Source organism: Camellia sinensis, chromosome 11, assembly GCF_055761805.1.
Source record: "Camellia sinensis isolate YWXY chromosome 11, ASM5576180v1, whole genome shotgun sequence".
In the NCBI taxonomy this organism is placed as follows: domain Eukaryota; kingdom Viridiplantae; phylum Streptophyta; class Magnoliopsida; order Ericales; family Theaceae; genus Camellia; species Camellia sinensis.
In genome coordinates this window covers 151,363,297-151,380,840 of record NC_138971.1, presented here as the reverse complement: position 1 = coordinate 151,380,840, position 17,544 = coordinate 151,363,297, and the positions used below count along the sequence as shown (strand labels likewise).

The following is a 17,544-nucleotide window of genomic DNA, read 5'->3' as shown; positions in this document are numbered from 1 at the left end:
TCGAGTTACGCATAAACCGATTGACCGTTAAGCGTGTACTCATTGACCTAGGAAGCACATCAAAAGTTATGTATTACAAGACATTTACTAAACTTAGCTTCTCCGAATCGGATCTTTCTCCGGCTCTTTATCCACTATTTGGCTTCAACGCCAATCTAGAATACTCGTCAGAGAAAATCACACTACCCGTTCGAGCAGGCTCCCGAACAGTGGATATGGAATTCTTGGTCGTCAAGCTGTCATCGCCGTATAATCTTATCATGGGGCGACCTTGGTTACATACTATGCAAGTCATGCTAAGCACCTATCATCAGCTGCTACGCTTCCCGACAGAACACGGCATTGAGCAAATCCGTGGTTCCCATGTTATCTCCTTGCTAGAAAGACGCCAAAGGAGTTGCAAGTGAACTCTATTGAGGTGACGGATCGGGAGAGCCTCGACGATGTTGGGCGGCTCCCAAGTGAAAAGGCCACGGAAGCCCTAGATCGAGTTGAAATCGACGAAAACCCAGACAGGTTCTTCATGGTCAGCGTTTCCCTGAATCAAGCTAACAGACAGCAGCTAATTTCCTTCCTGCTCAGCCACCTTGATGTATTTGCGTGAACTCCATATGAGATGTCGGGTGTAGATCCGTCTGCTTCACAGTACTGTTTAAATGTTGATCCTAAATGCAAGCCAATCATTTAGAAAAGCCGGCAGTTAGCCGCAGAGCACACTGCCGCCATTTTTGAAGAGGTTGACCGGTTGCTTGACGACGGGGCAATCATGGAAGTGACCTACCCTACATGGCTCTCTAATACTGTGGTTGTAAAGAAGAAAAATGGGACTTTGCGAGTGTGTGTTGATTTCACGGACCTAAACAAAGCCTGCTCCAAGGATTATTTTCCCCTCCCCAGAATAGACCAACTTGTAGATGCGACGGCACGCCATCAACGCATGAGCTTCCTCGATACTTACAGAGGCTACCATCAAATTGCCATGCATCCGGAGGACCAAGACAAAACTGCATTCCTCACCCCAAGAGGAACCTATTGCTATAAGGTTATGTCTTTTGGGCTGAAGAATGCAGGGGCAACTTACCAAAGACTGGTCACTGCCATGTTCAAGGAGCAACTCGGCCACACTATGGAAGTGTACATTAACGATATGGTGGTCAAGTCCAAAGAAAAGCAAACTCATCTAGCCGATCTGGAAGAGACATTCGGCATTTTACGCAAATACAAAATGAAGTTGAACGCTTCCAAATGTGCATTTGGGATCGACTCTGGAAAATTCTTAGGTTACATTGTCAACCACCGAGGAATTGAAGCCAACCCGAGGCAATTCACAGCAATCTTGGAGCTCGGCTCCCTTCGTTCAGTGAAAGAGGTTTAAAAGTTTATGGGGATGGCCGCCGCACTCAACAGGTTCATCAGTCGGTCCACAGATCGCTGCCGATAATTCTTTCATACACTACGGCAAGGCAAGGCTTTTGAATGGTCCACCGAGTGCGAGGCCGCTTTCAACGGCCTCAAGACCTAGCTCCAATCAGTTCCACTCTTGACAACACCTTCGGCAGGCGACCCACTCATTTTGTATCTGGCAGTTTCCGACCGAGCCGTCAGCGCCGTACTAATAAAAGAAGAGCGGGGGGAGCAGCAGCTAGTGTATTATGTGAGCAAGGCAATGGTTGACGCCGAAACACGCTACCTGCCGTTGGAAAAACTCATTCTGGCCCTCGTCATGGCAGTGAGAAAGCTGATGCATTACTTTCAGGAGCATATCATCGAGGTACTAACGGACCACCCCCTCCAGTCAGTACTCCGTAGTGCAGAAGCTTCAGGGCATGTTTCAAAGTGGGCTCTTGAACTCGGCCAGTGCGATATTCAATTTCTGCCTAGAACCTCAATCAAGGGACAGGTGCTTGCCGACTTTGTGGCCGAATTCACTAGGGGTCTTGCCGACTTCAAGTCTATGAAATTCGACCTAAGCCGAATTGGAGAATTTATGTTGGGGACATTTGGCAGTTGTACTATGATGGATCATCTAATCAACGGGGCTGTGGAGCCGGAGTAATAATCATGGCTCCCGACGGCGCAACAATTGAGCAGGCCGTCAAACTCGGCTTCGAAGCATCAAATAACGAGGCCAAATACGAAGCCCTTCTAACCAGCTTGCGGAATGCACATCTTCTGGATGCTCGGCGTTTGCTTGTATTTTACAATTCAACACTGGTGATCAATCAACTAAAGGGGGAGTATGCGGCCAAAAAATGACCGTATGGCGGCTTATATAAAAACGGTTATCTCCTTGCTTGTAAAATTTGACCATCATGAATTGAATCAAATAACACGAGATTAGAACACATATGCAGATGCCCTGGCTTGCCTAGCCTCCACTATTAACTCAGAGATTAAACGGACCATCGAAGTAGGTTTCATTCCGGAGCTAAGCATTCGCCCTTCGGAGGAAGTCCAGATCAATGTCATAGAGTCAGGACCGAGTTGGATGGACCCCATTGCTGCATTCCTGTCTTCCAAACAGCTCCTAGCGGACAAGAAAGAAATACACAAGCTGCGAAACAAAGACCTGCGATACTACTTGGATCCGCAAGGAAAGCTTTATAAAAAATCCCTTTCTGGTCCATACCTGGAATGCGTGCATCCTGACAAAGTCGGAGAGCTTCTGACTGAAATGCATGAAGGCAGTTGTGGCGCACATTCTGGCGGGCGCTCTTTGGCTCATCGAGCTGTAACACAGGGGTATTATTGGCCGACAATGAGAGCAGATGCCGAATGTTATGTGAAAAAATGTGAACAATGCCAGAAGTTCTCCCCCTTAACCCATCTGCCTGCTGAAGAGTTAAGCTCCATCACCTGTCCCTGGCCATTCGCCTAGTGGGGACTTGATATCGTCGGACCATTGCCAAGGGCCCCGGGGAACAAGCGATACTTGATTATCGCGACAGATTACTTCACAAAATGGGTCGAAGCGGAGGTATTAACGCACATTCGAGATGCTGATGTTAAGCATTTTGTCTGGAGAAATATCATAACACGATTCCCAAAAGCACTTATCTCAGACAACGGCACCCAGTTTGATTGTGGCGTCTACCGAGAGTTGTGCGGCAAGTATGGTATCCGGCCTTACTTTTCCCCGTCGACTTACGCACAAAGCAATGGTCAAGCTGAAGCCTCTAACAAATCCATCTTGGACGGCATCAAGAAGAGGCTGGAGAAAGCTAAAGGCAAATGGGTCAGAGAATTGCCGAGTGTGCTGTAGGCTCATCGAACTACGCTGAGGTGATCCACTGGGGAAATGCCGTTTGCTTTATGCTTTGGAACCCAGGCAATCATACCCTTGGAGATCAGCCTCCCAACCTTGAAATCGAACGTTTTTGATATAGGCCAAAACGACATGATGTTGGCCTTGGATTTTATTCTGATTGAAGAACGAAGAGACCGTCCCCTTGCATCCATGGCATGATATCAGCAGCAGCTTGCTAAGTCGTATAATCAACGTGTTCAGCTACGCCGCTACACACCAGGAGAGTTGGTCCTGAAGAAAGTACTTCCAGCTGCCAGGAAACCGGCTGATGAAAAATTGGGTCCTAACTGGGACGGCCCCTATCAGGTCGATTCGATCGCGAGAGTAGGGGCCTATCAGCTCAAAGACATGTCTAGAAGGAGTTTGTTACGACCTTGGAATTCAACGCACTTGCGTAAATTCTATCACTAAACCCGACCTGTGGGGAATGAAAAGTTTTGAATGGTTCACCATGTACATATTTCACTTTTGCAATGAAAAGTTTCCCGTTTCCTCATCGCGCAATTGAGTCCAAAAGCCTCCGGATTCAAAGCGCCCGTCGTGGATATCACGATTGGCCAAACTAAGTCTCCAAATTCAGAGCCCCATCGGTGCATGACACTTTTGGGATGATAAAGCCTCTGGATTTGGAGCGCCCTTCGTGGACATCACGATTGGCCAAACTTAGTCTCCGAATTCGGAGCCCCATCAGTGCATGACACTTTTAGGCCAGTTAAGCCTCCGGATTCGGAGCGCCTTTCGTGGATATCACGATTGGCCAATATAAGTCTCCGGATTCAGAGCCCCATCGGGGCATGACACCTTTGGGCCGATTAAGCCTTCGGATTTGGAGCGCCCTTCGTAGATATCACGATTGGCCAAACTTAGTCTCCGGATTCAGAGCCCCATCGGTGCATGACACCTTTGGGCCGATTAAGCCTTCGGATTTGGAGCGCCCTTCGTAGATATCACGATTGGCCAAACTTAGTCTCCGAATTTGGAGCCCCATCGGTGCATGACACCTCTGGGCTAATTAAGCCTCCGGATTTAGAGCGCTCTTCGTGGATATCACGATTGGCCAATACAAGTCTCCGGATCCGGAGCCCCATCGATGTATGACACCTTTGGGCCAATAAAGCCTCCGGATTCAGAACGTCCTTCGTGGATACCACGATTGGCCAATATTTAAGTCTCCGAATCCGGAGCCCCATCGGTGCATGACACCTTTGGGCCGATGAAGGCTCTAAATTCGGAGCGCCCTTCATGGATATCACAATTGGCCGATATTTAACTCTCCGAATTCGGAGCCACCATCAGTGCATAGCACTTATGGGCCGAATAAGACTTCGGATTCGAAACCTCATTCGCGGACAATTATTGGCCGAATAAGACTCCGGACTCGGAGTGCCCTTTGTAGATAAAAAGCCTCCGAATTCAGAGCCAGAGCCGTGCATAACACGTCATAATTCGGCTCGCCGTACATGAAAGTTGAAGCATACAAATATTCAAAGTGAAATACTCTATTAAGTTGAGTCGGCGAAAACCGTATACATGTTAGAACATACGAACATTCAAAATGAAATGCTTAATTAAGTTCAGCCGGCGCAAACTGCATAAACAAGTTACAACATGAAAACATTCAAAATGAAATGCTTAATTAAGTTCAGCTGGCGCAAACCGCATAAACAAGTTAAAACATGCAAACATTCAAAATGAAATGCTTAATTAAGCATGCAAACATTCAAAATGCAACGCAAACATTTAAAACAAAATATTTTATTAAATTAACAAATATAACCAATGAACACATTCAGTTCAGTACATTGGAGCGTTTACAATACATTCAGTTCTATTAGGCGTCACCCTCGTCATCGCTCTTCTCAATTTCGAAAGCGCCATAAGAAAAATGTTGACGTTGGTATAATGGCGACGCCGATTCAACTCCCGTTTCTTGGAGAGCTTCTGCGGCTTGAAGAGCCTTGATCCATCCATGCCTAAAGCCCCGGTTCTCGCATCGGCAGACCTCCTCTGCGAGTTTCTCTTTGGTCTTGTCTATCTCGACTTTCCGGCCGTTGTGAAAACCTTTTTCATAACCCATGGTCCTTGCATTTTCTACGGCAAACATGTTTTCCATATCTTAATCGGAAATCGCGTGACTTAGCAGCCGTTGGGTCACTCTCTCCTCCACGACCGGGTTAGATTGACCTACTGCACGCGACTCAGTGATCTAAGCTTTCTTGAGCTCCCTGAGCTCACGCTCGGCCTTCTCCGCACAAGCCTCCAAACTTCGAATTCGTTCGTCTTTCTTCTCTATTTCTCGTCAGGCGGCGCGCAGGCGCATACTGACTTCATAAGCGGTATACAGCCCTTTCAGCGCCCCATGGATGCCCTCTCGAAATAGTTCAAAATCCTGTCGACCAACCATCGACTGCTGAACTCCCGGTGGAAAAATCTATCGAGCGAACTCGACTGCTACACCTAGGTCATTAGCAATAGAGTCCGCCTCCGTCATTGGTTTATTCCCCACAAAAATCGTAAAACTCAACGGTCGCGGTGTCCCGTCGGGCTCATTTCTCTATTGCGGTCGCGGGGAGCTTCCCCGTTGCTGTTTTCTTTTTGGGGTGATCTTCTTCAACGACTTGGGAGCTGACGTTTTTCCTGTTCCTTGGACGTCCTACCTCCCATGCGTGTGGGCTCGCTGCTGCGATTCATTTTAATGTCTAGCTCAGCCAATGTTCGTCCTTCTTCTCTACTATTGAAGAACAGTCTACTTGACATCCGCGTTAATCTAACCTTCCGCAACAAACTGGTTTCAATCGAGTATTAACACAATAAGTGGAATTATGGGCGCGAAGAACCCACCCCATTTATCCTTAACACATGCAACACCCCCGAGGCGGTTTCATTAATTACTGACGGCTGGACATAGAGCCAATTGATCTGGTCGCAACCACTCCATGAACTCATGGTATTCGGCCTTTGGAGTTCATGCTGGGCCAAGGGCAGGTTTATTAATCTGATCAACTATTCTACGATGGTAAATTAGTCACCTGGGCGTAGCGCCGATCGATCTGTGCCGCAGCCACTCCATGAACTCATGGTATTTGGCCTTTAGAGTTCATATTGGTTGGGGCAAGGAAAGGTTTATTAATCTGATCGGCTATTCTACGATGGTAAATTAGTCGCCTGGACGAAGTGCCGATCGATCGGTGCTGTAGCCACTCCATGAACTCATGGTATTCAGCCTTTGGAGTTCATAAATTAGTTGGGACAAGGGCAAATTTATTAATCTGATCGGCTATTCGACGATGGTAAATTAGTCGCCTGGGCGTAGTGCCGATCGATATGTGCAGCCACTCTATAAACTCATGGTATTCGGCCTTTGGAGTTCATAAATTGGCTGGGGCGATGGCAGATTTATTAATCTGATCGGCTATTTGACGATGGTAAATCAGTCGCCTGAACGTAGTGCCAATCGATCTGTGCCGCAGCCACTCCATGAACTCATGGTATTCGGCCTTTGGAGTTCATAAATTGGGTAGGGCAAGGGCAGATTTATTAATCTGATCGACTATTCGATGATGGTAAATTAGTCGCCTGGGTGTAATGTCGATCGATCTGTGTCGCAGCCACTCCATGAACTCATGGTATTCGGCCTTTGGAGTTCATACTAGCTGGGGCAAGGGCAGGTTTATTAATCTGGTCGACTATTCTACGATGGTAAATTACTGAATTGCCTAATTATCTAATCGTCAAGTGTACACGAATGTTTTATCCAAAGAAGCAAAAAACAATACTATACATCAATAGAAAAATTAAACACAAATAATAGCAAAGTACAAGGGAAATTTTCATTAGTAAATTGGGCACAGACTGCAGCCATTTTACATATGAAAACTACTAGATAAAAAGCTACAAGTTTGCAGGCAAATGCCTAGCAAACACTTAAAAACTGTAGCCATACATAAAAACTACTAAACAAAAAACTGTAACATTACATTCAAAATCTTTAAACAAAAATAACTACTGTCGCCCTAATCAATCCTCGGAGTCAAACTCCAGCGGCTTAACATCCACTTGCTCGTATGGAATCGGCATAGCCAATGTCACATTAGCAGCAGCAAGGGCATTGAGTCAGTCGTGTTTGAATCCCCGATTCTCGAATTTGGAGACTTCTTCCACATAATTGGTAAGGGCAGCGCTTTACCCAGCCTCATACGTCTTCGAAGCTTCAGAATCGGCTACTTCATTCGCCACCTTCAATTCTGCCAAGTCCGCCTCAAGTTTGGCGATCGCCTCTTGGGCTAACTTGAGTGCAGCTTCACTCGCATCCGCCCTCTGCTCGGCAGCCAATCTGAGCTGGTCTGCATTTCTGGCCCTCTCCATCTCGACCTCGGCCTATGTAGCTTCCATTTTCGCCCTCGCCGCTTCGAACTCGGCCCGGCTCCTTTGGCCCTCAACTTCGGATTGTAAACGGCCAATTCGTTCGATGGTGTCGTGCTGGCGACGGCCTATCTCGGCTATCCTTTCGACCGTCTACAAAACAAGAGATTAAAACCAAAATATATGCATAAAAAGGAAAGGCAAGATTAAGATATTTACCAGAAGAGCCAATTGAGTGGCTAACGCGATTGCCAAAAGGTTTGGCTCCGAGCAGAAAGTCGCCTTGTCAGACGGCAATGAAACCGATGAAGCCATGCTCAACGCCGCGGCTGGATCTTTCATAGCCAACGCGTCAGAGGAGATCGGCATATTTTTTATCTTTGGTTGAACCACGAAAGGCACAACCATATCTGACTCCTCTAAACGCGGCCATTTGTCAGCAGGGTCTTCTCTAAAGCCAGCCTCAACCTCGACAGGACGTTTCTCCGCCCTTCGTTCAGCCTCCTGATTTGCCGGCACAATCGGCTCTGACTCGACATCTCAGGTTTAAGCCGTCTCCTCCACAATAACAGGCAGAGAGGGCTCACATAGGCGACGGGTGGCACTTCGGATCGAATGGCCTCTGCTCTCCGCCGCGTGGCCATTCGTTCGGCGTTTTTCTTTTTGGCGAGTGGTGTGAGTGACAACCCGACCATATCTTCAGGGTACACGTCGGGAAGGTCTTCTAATCCAATAAAGACGTCGTCATAAACATCTCCTCGACCAGAGGTGGACGAAGGGTTGGCTGAACTGAGGCCTGCTTCCTCAAAGACTATCCTTAAAGCCTCGTATACTTTGGCCTCGGACTGGCCTGATTCTTCAGCAACCTCAGTGACTTCCGCACGCTCCGAGTCGTATCCTTCGAAACCGATTTGGCACAAGTTTCTAAAGTTGGTTAAAATAAGAGCCGTAAGAAACTCTTCACCCCTCGAAATCGAGATATTTTCTGCTGCCGAGAAAGTCGTGTATGTCAGCTCGTATCGAAGAAGAATGTGGGCCGCTCTCCCTTGTTTCTGAAGGCTTGGACAGCCGAAGTATTTCAGTGCGACTTTGATCTCTGAAAGAACGGCGTCGTCGGTCGAGATCAAGACTTTCTTCAAATTGTTTCCTGCACAAACCGAACCATGAGGTCTCAAAAATAAAGCTTTATAAATATAAGAAGAAATAAATGCAAAAAACTATACAGCCACCTAGTTCGCCCCTCCGTCTAGGAATAGGATCAAGGCCATCCTCGCCTTCGCCGAATTCCCAGTTACCTTAGACAACGACCATAACATCATCAACTCGCTTGCTAGAGCTGGAAAGCATAGTCACTAGTTGATGGTCAGTGTCCTTAGCCCTAAGGAAATAGCGTCCATGTCAACCAGAAGATTTGGCCAAGGCGTAACAATGCCGCATAGCAGGTATGCCGAGGTTGATCCTAAGGCGACGATTTACCTCTATTATCCCCATTACGATTCTAAAAAAGTTGACATTAGGTTGGGATGGAATTAGACCCCAATAGCGAAGGATAGCCCTAAGGAATGGATGAAGCGGGAAACGGATTCCGCCCTCTCTAATTGATAAGAGAGGGAAGACAATTGTGCTTGCATCATCCCTCTCCATATCGAGAGTGTCGTCTGTCACAAGCGAAAAACGGACATCATTAGGGATAAAAAATGGGCGTCGAAAGCCAGAGATTCGATCTGCGGAGAGAAGGTCTTTCAGATGCTTTGCCATTTCAGTCAGCCTATAGAAGCGTACTAAACTAAAGGCAAACCAAGAAAAGGGATTCAAAGTAAAGAGGAAGCAGAGAGGAAGAAAACTTACAAAAGACGGAGAGGACAACAAAGGATGAATGGAAATTGCAGAGGTGAGTCGGAAGACAGTCCAAAAACTCTTAAGCGTCCAAAAATGTGTGTTCGAAAAGACGACAAGGTTTTAAATCACAATAAATGGAAGCGTACGAAGGGGCGGGAAGTTGAAACGATAACCGAGAGGCATGTGCTCTGACATCTGCGTTGGAATGAGGTTAGCCGCCGAATTTCGGTTCTGACTTTTCGAGTTCAAAACCAAACACTCCAGCTAACTGTCGTTAGTGAAGTGCTTGGGGGGCAATTGTGGGGGCCGAATATTGGGAGATGTAAATAGGTCGAATAATTAGACCAGGAGAGTCGAAATATATACATCGCATTCGGCCCTATTCGCCCAAATAGCCGGTTGAGTAAGGAGCCGAGTGGAAAGCGGTTTGCAGTTAAAGAAGCCGAATAAACAGTTGTACGGCGAATCGAAAGTGGGCCCAACCCCGAGGCCCAAGAAAGAAAAGATATAAACAGAATAACATCATCCAGAAAGACGTATGTGAAAATTAGTACGCTTAACTTAAAATACAAGTAACCAAGAGACTATACATTGACTTGACCGTCGGAGTGCTAATTCCTGCACCCCCGATCGGAGTGTTTGTTTCTTTTCAGGTCGTCCAGGTCTTCAGCTGAGGATCTCGAGCGTCCTAGTGGATCAAAAAAGTATTTCCAAACCATTATCCCCACAAATGAAAAAACTCTTGAGATATTGATTCATGATTATATTTCAATTTTAAACAGTAAATATCAATATCAATTAAACAATCAATAACAAATCGGCATAACGATTTAATGTTGAAAAATCACAATCAGAGCACCTCCAATTGTGATAAAAAAATCAAAACCAAAACCACCGATAATCGACTAAGAAAACAAAAAGAATTATACACGAGAACTCTCAATTACCTAACGAATCTACACCCAAATTGAACCGAACTTGATATGCCTCTTTCACCATAGTTTTCACCTTGAAATTGTTTTGTCCAACATTGAATCAACAACGCCGATGTCAAATCCACAACGATAAGCTACTCCAGAATCCACCAAAACTTCAAGCCTAAATTTTTCAAAATCTACCAAAAACACTTCTCTTTTTTGTGAATAAAATAATAAAAACAAATCCCTTGATGATGTCAATATGAAATTCGTAAATCCACTGATCACTCTTAAATCATCAAGGAAACCAATATACAAACACCCTCCAATATAAAAAAACCTTGGTAGCTCTCCTTTCTGAGAATTTGGACGAGTTAAACCTTAAAAATAGCAAACAGCGCACTTTATACTAAACAAAGCTACGAAAATCGCTCAAACACACACTTTACCATTTGAGCTATGAAACTAAAAGGCGGTACTCATATATAGGCCAACCACTCAAGCATAATATCCATCGCTCGAGTGCACGAAAGACTGCTCAAGCAGTCAAACCAACTCGATCCCCGTACATAGTCAACAAAGTATCAAATAAGAAATGCTCAAGATATGGAAGGTCAGCACAAACTCCTCTACACAGGTACAATTCAAGTTGGATTTACATCTAAATACTCACAGTCTCATTATAACAAAAGCGCGAATAAAATTACAACTAAAGGAGTTTTGTCAAACAGGATTGTTAATTACAAAAACCTAATACAATTAAATCAACACACCTCATAAGGTTATATATCTTTTTTTTTTAAAAAGTTTGTTTGTATGTAAAAAATGATAAGAAACAAATGTTAACACTTTTTTTTTTCTTTTATATTTTGACAGGTACTTTTTTTGAGATATTTGGACATGATGGCTTACATCTATTGAGTTTTAATTTATCAAATATAGATAGACATTAGGTTTATTTAGAAACATCTTATTAATTGTTAGTATTTCATTAGTTAGGAATCAAGCTTAGTATTTCAAGAAAAATAGATCAGTTGGATAATTAGAACATTTTGTGAATATTTACTTCCAAATATTATTTTCTTTACTTATAAAATTTGAAAAGATGATCTCTATACATTGTAATTATAATTTTATGAATTAAATTAGAATTTAATGCATTATTAAAAAAATTTACACATTATTAAACTAGTCACGTGCATATTATAAGTTTACCACTAGTGTATATATATATATATGTTTGTATGCTGAAAATTGGGACAAAGAGGTAAGAAAATAAAGGTTTTGAAATAAAAAAAGACAGCAGAGAAATCGAAGAGAAAGGAATAAGAATAAACAGAATACTGTGTTACTATAAAAAACATAGTCAACAAAGTGTCAAATAAGAAATGCTCAAGACATGGAAGGTCAACACAAACTCCTCTACACAGGCATAATTTGAGTTGGATTTGTATCCAAATACTCACAGTCTCATTGTAACAAAAACGCGAATAAAATTACAACTAAAATGAGTTTTGTCAAACGGGAACAAAAACCTAATACAATTAAATCAACACACCTCATAAGATAATATATCTATTTTTTAAAAGTTTGTTTGTATGTATGTAAAAAATGATGAGAAACAAATGTTAACACTTTTTTTTTTATATTTTTGACAAGTACTTTTTTTGGGATATTTGGACATGATGGGTTACATCTATTGAGTTTTAATTTATCAAATATAAATAGACATTAGATTCATTTAGAAACATCTTATTAATTGTTAGTATTTTGTTAGTTAGAAATCAAGCTTAATATTTCAAGAAAAATAGATCGGTTGGATAATTAGAACATTTTGTGAATATTTACTTTGAAAGATTATTTTCTTTACTTATAAAATTTGATGAAAAGATGACCTCTATACATTGTAATTATAATTTTATGAATTAAATTAGAATTTAATGCATTATTAAAATAATTTACACATTATTAAACTAGTCACGTGCATAATACAAGTTTACCACTAGTATATATATGTATATATATGTTCGTATGCTGAAAATTGAGACAAAGAGGTAAGAAAATAAAGGTTTTGAAATATAAAAAAAAAGGCAGCAGAGAAATCGAAGAGAAAGGAATAAGAATAAACAAAATACTGTGTTACTGTAAAAAAATAGAATTTTTTAATTTCAATTTATGCAAAACCCTAGTTTATTTGCTTAATTGTTCATAATTTGCATTTTCTTTTAGCTTAATACAATCACAATTTGATATAAATTTTGGAATAAAATATGTATTGGTGAAAAATGAAAATGATTTTCTTCTCTTACCTTCATTTTGTCACATTTTTGTCACATGACTGGATTATGTTAAAGATTTAAACAGTGGAGTAACATAAGTAGGACATTGATACTTGTGCATGGATCAAAGTGGGATTTGACCAAGAGAACAAGAGGTTGACTATCAAGATTTCATGAGTCAAAGTGAAAGTTGATGTAAAGTGTAAGGTGCAAAGTGTAATTTACCTTTTGAATTTTTTTATTTTTCTTACCTATTGTATTTAGTGAATTTTAATAATATTTTAATGAAAAAATTATTTTTATATGCACTTAACCTAAATGCACCTACAAAGTAAAATATTTATGAAAAAATCTTTAAATAATTTATTAAATACAAAAAAATATAAAATTTTAATCAATACAAAAAAAAAATTGTATCTGTAATTTTATTTTTTTTAAGATTTCCCCCATAAATATTTTACTTTTTAGGTAATTTTTATTTTATTTTATTTTACTTTTAAAATGACTAAAATATATTTTTTAAAAAAACCACTAAAGACAACAAAACACAAAAAATAAAAAACTCAAAAATTAGTTTGAAAACTCAAAACTAAATTGAATGATTTTTTTTTTTTTTTAAATCCTAATGAGACGATTGTCTTCAACTTTCCCCATGTATCCTTGCTCATAAAAGATTCAATATAAATTTTTTGAAAGAATAACGTTTGAATGCATATCATCCCCATGTACCATTGCTCATACAAGATTCAATATAAAGAGATTCAGTATAAAAATTATGAAAAAATAACGTTTGAATGTATGTTAGCCCTATGTACTTGGCCCATAGAAGATTCAGTATAAAAATTCTGAAAGAATAACGTTTGAACACGAAGACGCGTAAATAGTAATGGTGGCTTTCTACACCTATGGTTTTATAAAAAACTAAGTCATTTTTACTATTCATGAATGACATTAGCAATACCTAACCCTAATTTTAATGATCATATTTAACTCTTTTTTGTTTCTCCCTTTTGTTGAAAAAGGCTAAGCTAGGCGACTTTCCCTTTCACTTGCCTTGTGCTTGGAGGCTTTTGGTTTAAAATATTAAAAGAAAAAATCAAAATTGACTACATCGTGTTAATTGCTTCCTCCCATGCACTTATAAAAACTAACCATATCTTGCAACATAATCCAAGTCTAGTCGTAGATTTATCTCTCTCTCCACTCCTCTCTCTCTCTCTCTCTCACACACACACACACACACAAACAAGTCTCTTAATTTCTCAACTTTCAAGTTAGGTGTTTGTTTTGTGTGTCTTGCGGCAAAATGGTTAGAGCTCCATGTTGTGATGAAAACAGTGGTTTGGTCAAGAAGGGACCTTGGACGCCGGAGGAAGATGAGAAACTCCTTGATTATGTTCAACTACATGGCCATGGGAGTTGGAGGGCACTGCCAAAACGTGCGGGCTTGAACAGGTGTGGAAAGAGTTGCAGACTCAGGTGGACTAACTATCTGAGGCCGGATATTAAGAGAGGAAAATACTCGGATGAAGAAGAGCAAATCATCATCAACCTCCACTCGGTTCTTGGAAACAAGTACGTGTTTATTGAAATTTTTGTTTAACGTCGCTAGTAATACTAAAAACTTAGAATATAGAAACCGTGCCACAAAAGATATACAATACATTCACAAGGTGGAGCCCTCTAAAATAATACTAAAAAGAGAATTTACGCTTATAGAATCTTTTCACACAAAAATATATGTGTGTGTGTAAGAAAGATTAGGATCCTTACATGTGACTCATCCATTTTATTAAATAAAATCCATTGTATCAAGTAATTTTTAAGAATTTTGTTCAAGAGGTATCTAATAATTTTCTAATTGCAGATGGTCAAAGATTGCTTCTCATCTTCCGGGACGGACTGACAACGAAATCAAGAACCATTGGAACACCCATCTCAGGAAGAAGCTCCTCCAAAGGGGTATTGATCCACAAACCCACAAGCCCATCTCTGATCTCAACTTGCTTGCCAACCTTGCTCACTTGCTATATGCCTCAAACTTGACCAATTTGATGAACCCTTGGGACAACAACAATGCTTTTAGGCAACACTCAGATGCCACTACTCAACTAGTCAAAATCCAACTACTTCAAACCATGATGCAAGTCATAAACACAACCACCCCCCTTCCAAACATAGCACAAACTCAAACTAGTCTCTCGGGACACTACAACAACAACAACACTACTATCCCACAACAAGCACCATTGGAGTTTCCAAACTTGGATGTGAATGTGAACTCTCAACAACAATTCAATGACTTCGCTGATATTGATAAAGCAATTGCATGGTTTGGAGATGGGTTTCAACCACAAGTTGTTGGTGCCAATTGTAACAACATGAACAGTGATTGTCATACTCAATCATCAGAGAGTGCACTTCCTAGTATCAACCAAGTTGAAAGCAAGATTGGCCCAACATACGCTTCTAGTCAATCACCAACTTCCAATATCTTTGAAGCTTGGGAGAAGTTCTTGGATGATGAAGGCCACTCATGGGAAGATATTCTTTGAGTAGGTTTATCGTATTATCAATAATGTTACTCACACTATCTTATTATATCACATTTAATTTATTATTTTGTTCATGTGTTATATCAGATAATAAACTAAATGTGATATAAAAAAATAATAAGCATATGTTTAAATCTCTACACCACACATTTGAATTGTGTAATTTTTTGCTTTTTTTCTTTTTTTCTTAGTATGTAACATTTTAATATACATAATACGAAGAGATATATACATATATATATATATAGAGAGAGAGAATGAAAAATACTATCATATTTTCATGTCTTTTACCTTATGAGATGTCAAATACTACCTTGGTCTCAAATTATTCATATGAAAAATAATACAAATTAAAAATATTTAATGAGATCTTTCAATTGGTGAAATCCTTTTTTTGAAAATATTAATATGAGAATTATATTATTTTTGAGTTCTCCACTTTCATGCTGGACAAAATAATTTCAAATGGAGAGAATCTTTTTTCTTTACATAATGTTCATTGTACTAGATTCTTTGATTGCTGTACTTTTTTTTTTTACTGCATTTGATTTGATGTTTAGAGTTTTTTAAGTATTTTTTTTTTTTTAAACTTATTTACATCTTTAGTAAAAAAAAATCAAAAATTTAATAAGTTTTAAACTTTTAGATTTTATTTGATGAGATGAATTAAAAAATTACTTTTTAAAAAAAATTCAGAAAAGACAAAAATAAGTAAAAAACAAATAGTTGACTTTTTTTGGTGCTTATTTTAGCTTTCAATTGTTTCAAAAAAAAAAAAAAATTACTTTTGAGATTTGTTTACATAAGGCAGACCAAAAAAGACTTTAAAAAAAATTTGACGTAATTTCAAAAAACAAAGTCACTAAAGATATATAAAATAAAATAAAAAAACCGAAAAAAGGGGTGGCTTATCTAACACTTCCCAAACAACTTAGGGTTGGTTTGGCATGTTTGAAAAAAATCAAAAAGTCATTATCATATTTAAGTCACATCACCTTATTTAAAATACATCATCTTTTTAACACATCACTTCAAATCTAATCTAAATTCAACTCATATTTCATAAAAAATTAAAAAATACACTGATCATCCAAGCAACCCCTTAATTACAATTCTTTGATTACAGAATCGTACACTATTCAATGCAAGAAATTTTCTTTTACTTAAATATGAAACTTCTTCACACCAACCATCTGGATGTATAGACGTAATCTATTACGAACCCATTTTGTAACCGTTTGTTCATCCAGTAACAGAATTACATTACATTTCGGTTTTTTTTTTTATCAACAAAAGGATATCTTTATTGATGAAGATAACCAATACAAAGTAGAAAAATATTACATCAACAAAGGGGGAGAATGGTGCAAACATTGATAATGGATAATGTTAAGTAACAATTTGTTCATCCTCTTTCCTGATTCAAAAAAAAAAATTAAAATCATAAACCGGTTTATATACTAAAATTGAATAGTGTGTTAGGTTGAAACTACAATACATACATGAAAAAGACCCCCCCTACGCCATTTTAATTTTATTAGTCCCAATTATGATGACCTCAAAGAAAGCTTTGACCTTTTCGAGCTAATGTCAAAGTCCGACATGCCAATTTTTTCAAATAATATTTAGTGTGAATCTGATTTATTTTTAGTGTAATTCACACCAGTCAATTTTCCATTCTTTAAAAAAAAAAAAAAATCTGAATACATAAGATATTTTGTGATAAACACAATATAAATCTAGTGTCCATCCACAAAAAAAAAAAACAATATAGAGAGCCCCAATTTAAATTTTTTTTTTTTTTTTTTTGTTACCCTTTTTTAAAGTTTTGAAAGTTATTTTTTGTAAAGTTAATTTTTGAATGACAACACGTGGCCGAGATGATACCGAAGTGTCAGCCGAGGTGTCGCATGTCTTAGTCATGACACCAAGATGATCTCGGCTAAGCCGAGGTTATCTGCGAGAATACTGGAATGCGGGGTAAACGGATAAGGGACAAGAGTCCTAAATTGGGAGAGAACTTCAGTTTGGATAAGGATAAGACTCTTAGAGAGTTTATCCCAATCCTACTAGAAGTCCAAGATTAGCAGTAATCCAGAATCCATTGGAGCTAGGCTTCTATTGGGATTAGGTAAGTGTTGGCTATAAAAGAGAGGCATCTCCATGGGTCCAAGGTATGCTTTTTATGCTGTGAATAGTGAGTTACGTACTTTTACTATCTTGAAGAGATAATTGACTTAATCGTCGGAGTGCCCCCGAGTGGACGAACCACTGCCGGAATCTCT

At 39.8% G+C, this 17,544-nt stretch overlaps 1 protein-coding gene and 1 long non-coding RNA gene across 2 annotated transcripts in view; one reads left to right on the top strand and one right to left on the bottom strand.

Moving 5' to 3' along the window:
* Positions 1 to 17,544, bottom strand: part of LOC145803295 (uncharacterized) — a 103,637-nt gene that overhangs the window by 61,367 nt on the left and 24,726 nt on the right. The gene's annotated exons all lie outside the window — the stretch shown is intronic.
* On the top strand, positions 13,877 to 15,489 carry LOC114317492 (transcription factor MYB93-like). Its single transcript, XM_028264229.2, has 2 exons — positions 13,877 to 14,279; positions 14,572 to 15,489. The coding sequence occupies exons 1-2, from the start codon at positions 14,011 to 14,013 to the stop codon at positions 15,257 to 15,259; spliced, it is 957 nt and encodes a 318-aa protein (XP_028120030.2). The 5' UTR covers positions 13,877 to 14,010; the 3' UTR covers positions 15,260 to 15,489.

Bases quoted from the DNA above. Each gene is read 5' to 3' on its own strand.
- LOC114317492 (XM_028264229.2), top strand. From the start codon at position 14,011: ATGGTTAGAGCTCCATGTTGTGATGAAAACAGTGGTTTGGTCAAGAAG. The intron at 14,280-14,571 runs GTACGTGTTTAT...TTCTAATTGCAG, and splicing joins CACTCGGTTCTTGGAAACAA to ATGGTCAAAGATTGCTTCTC.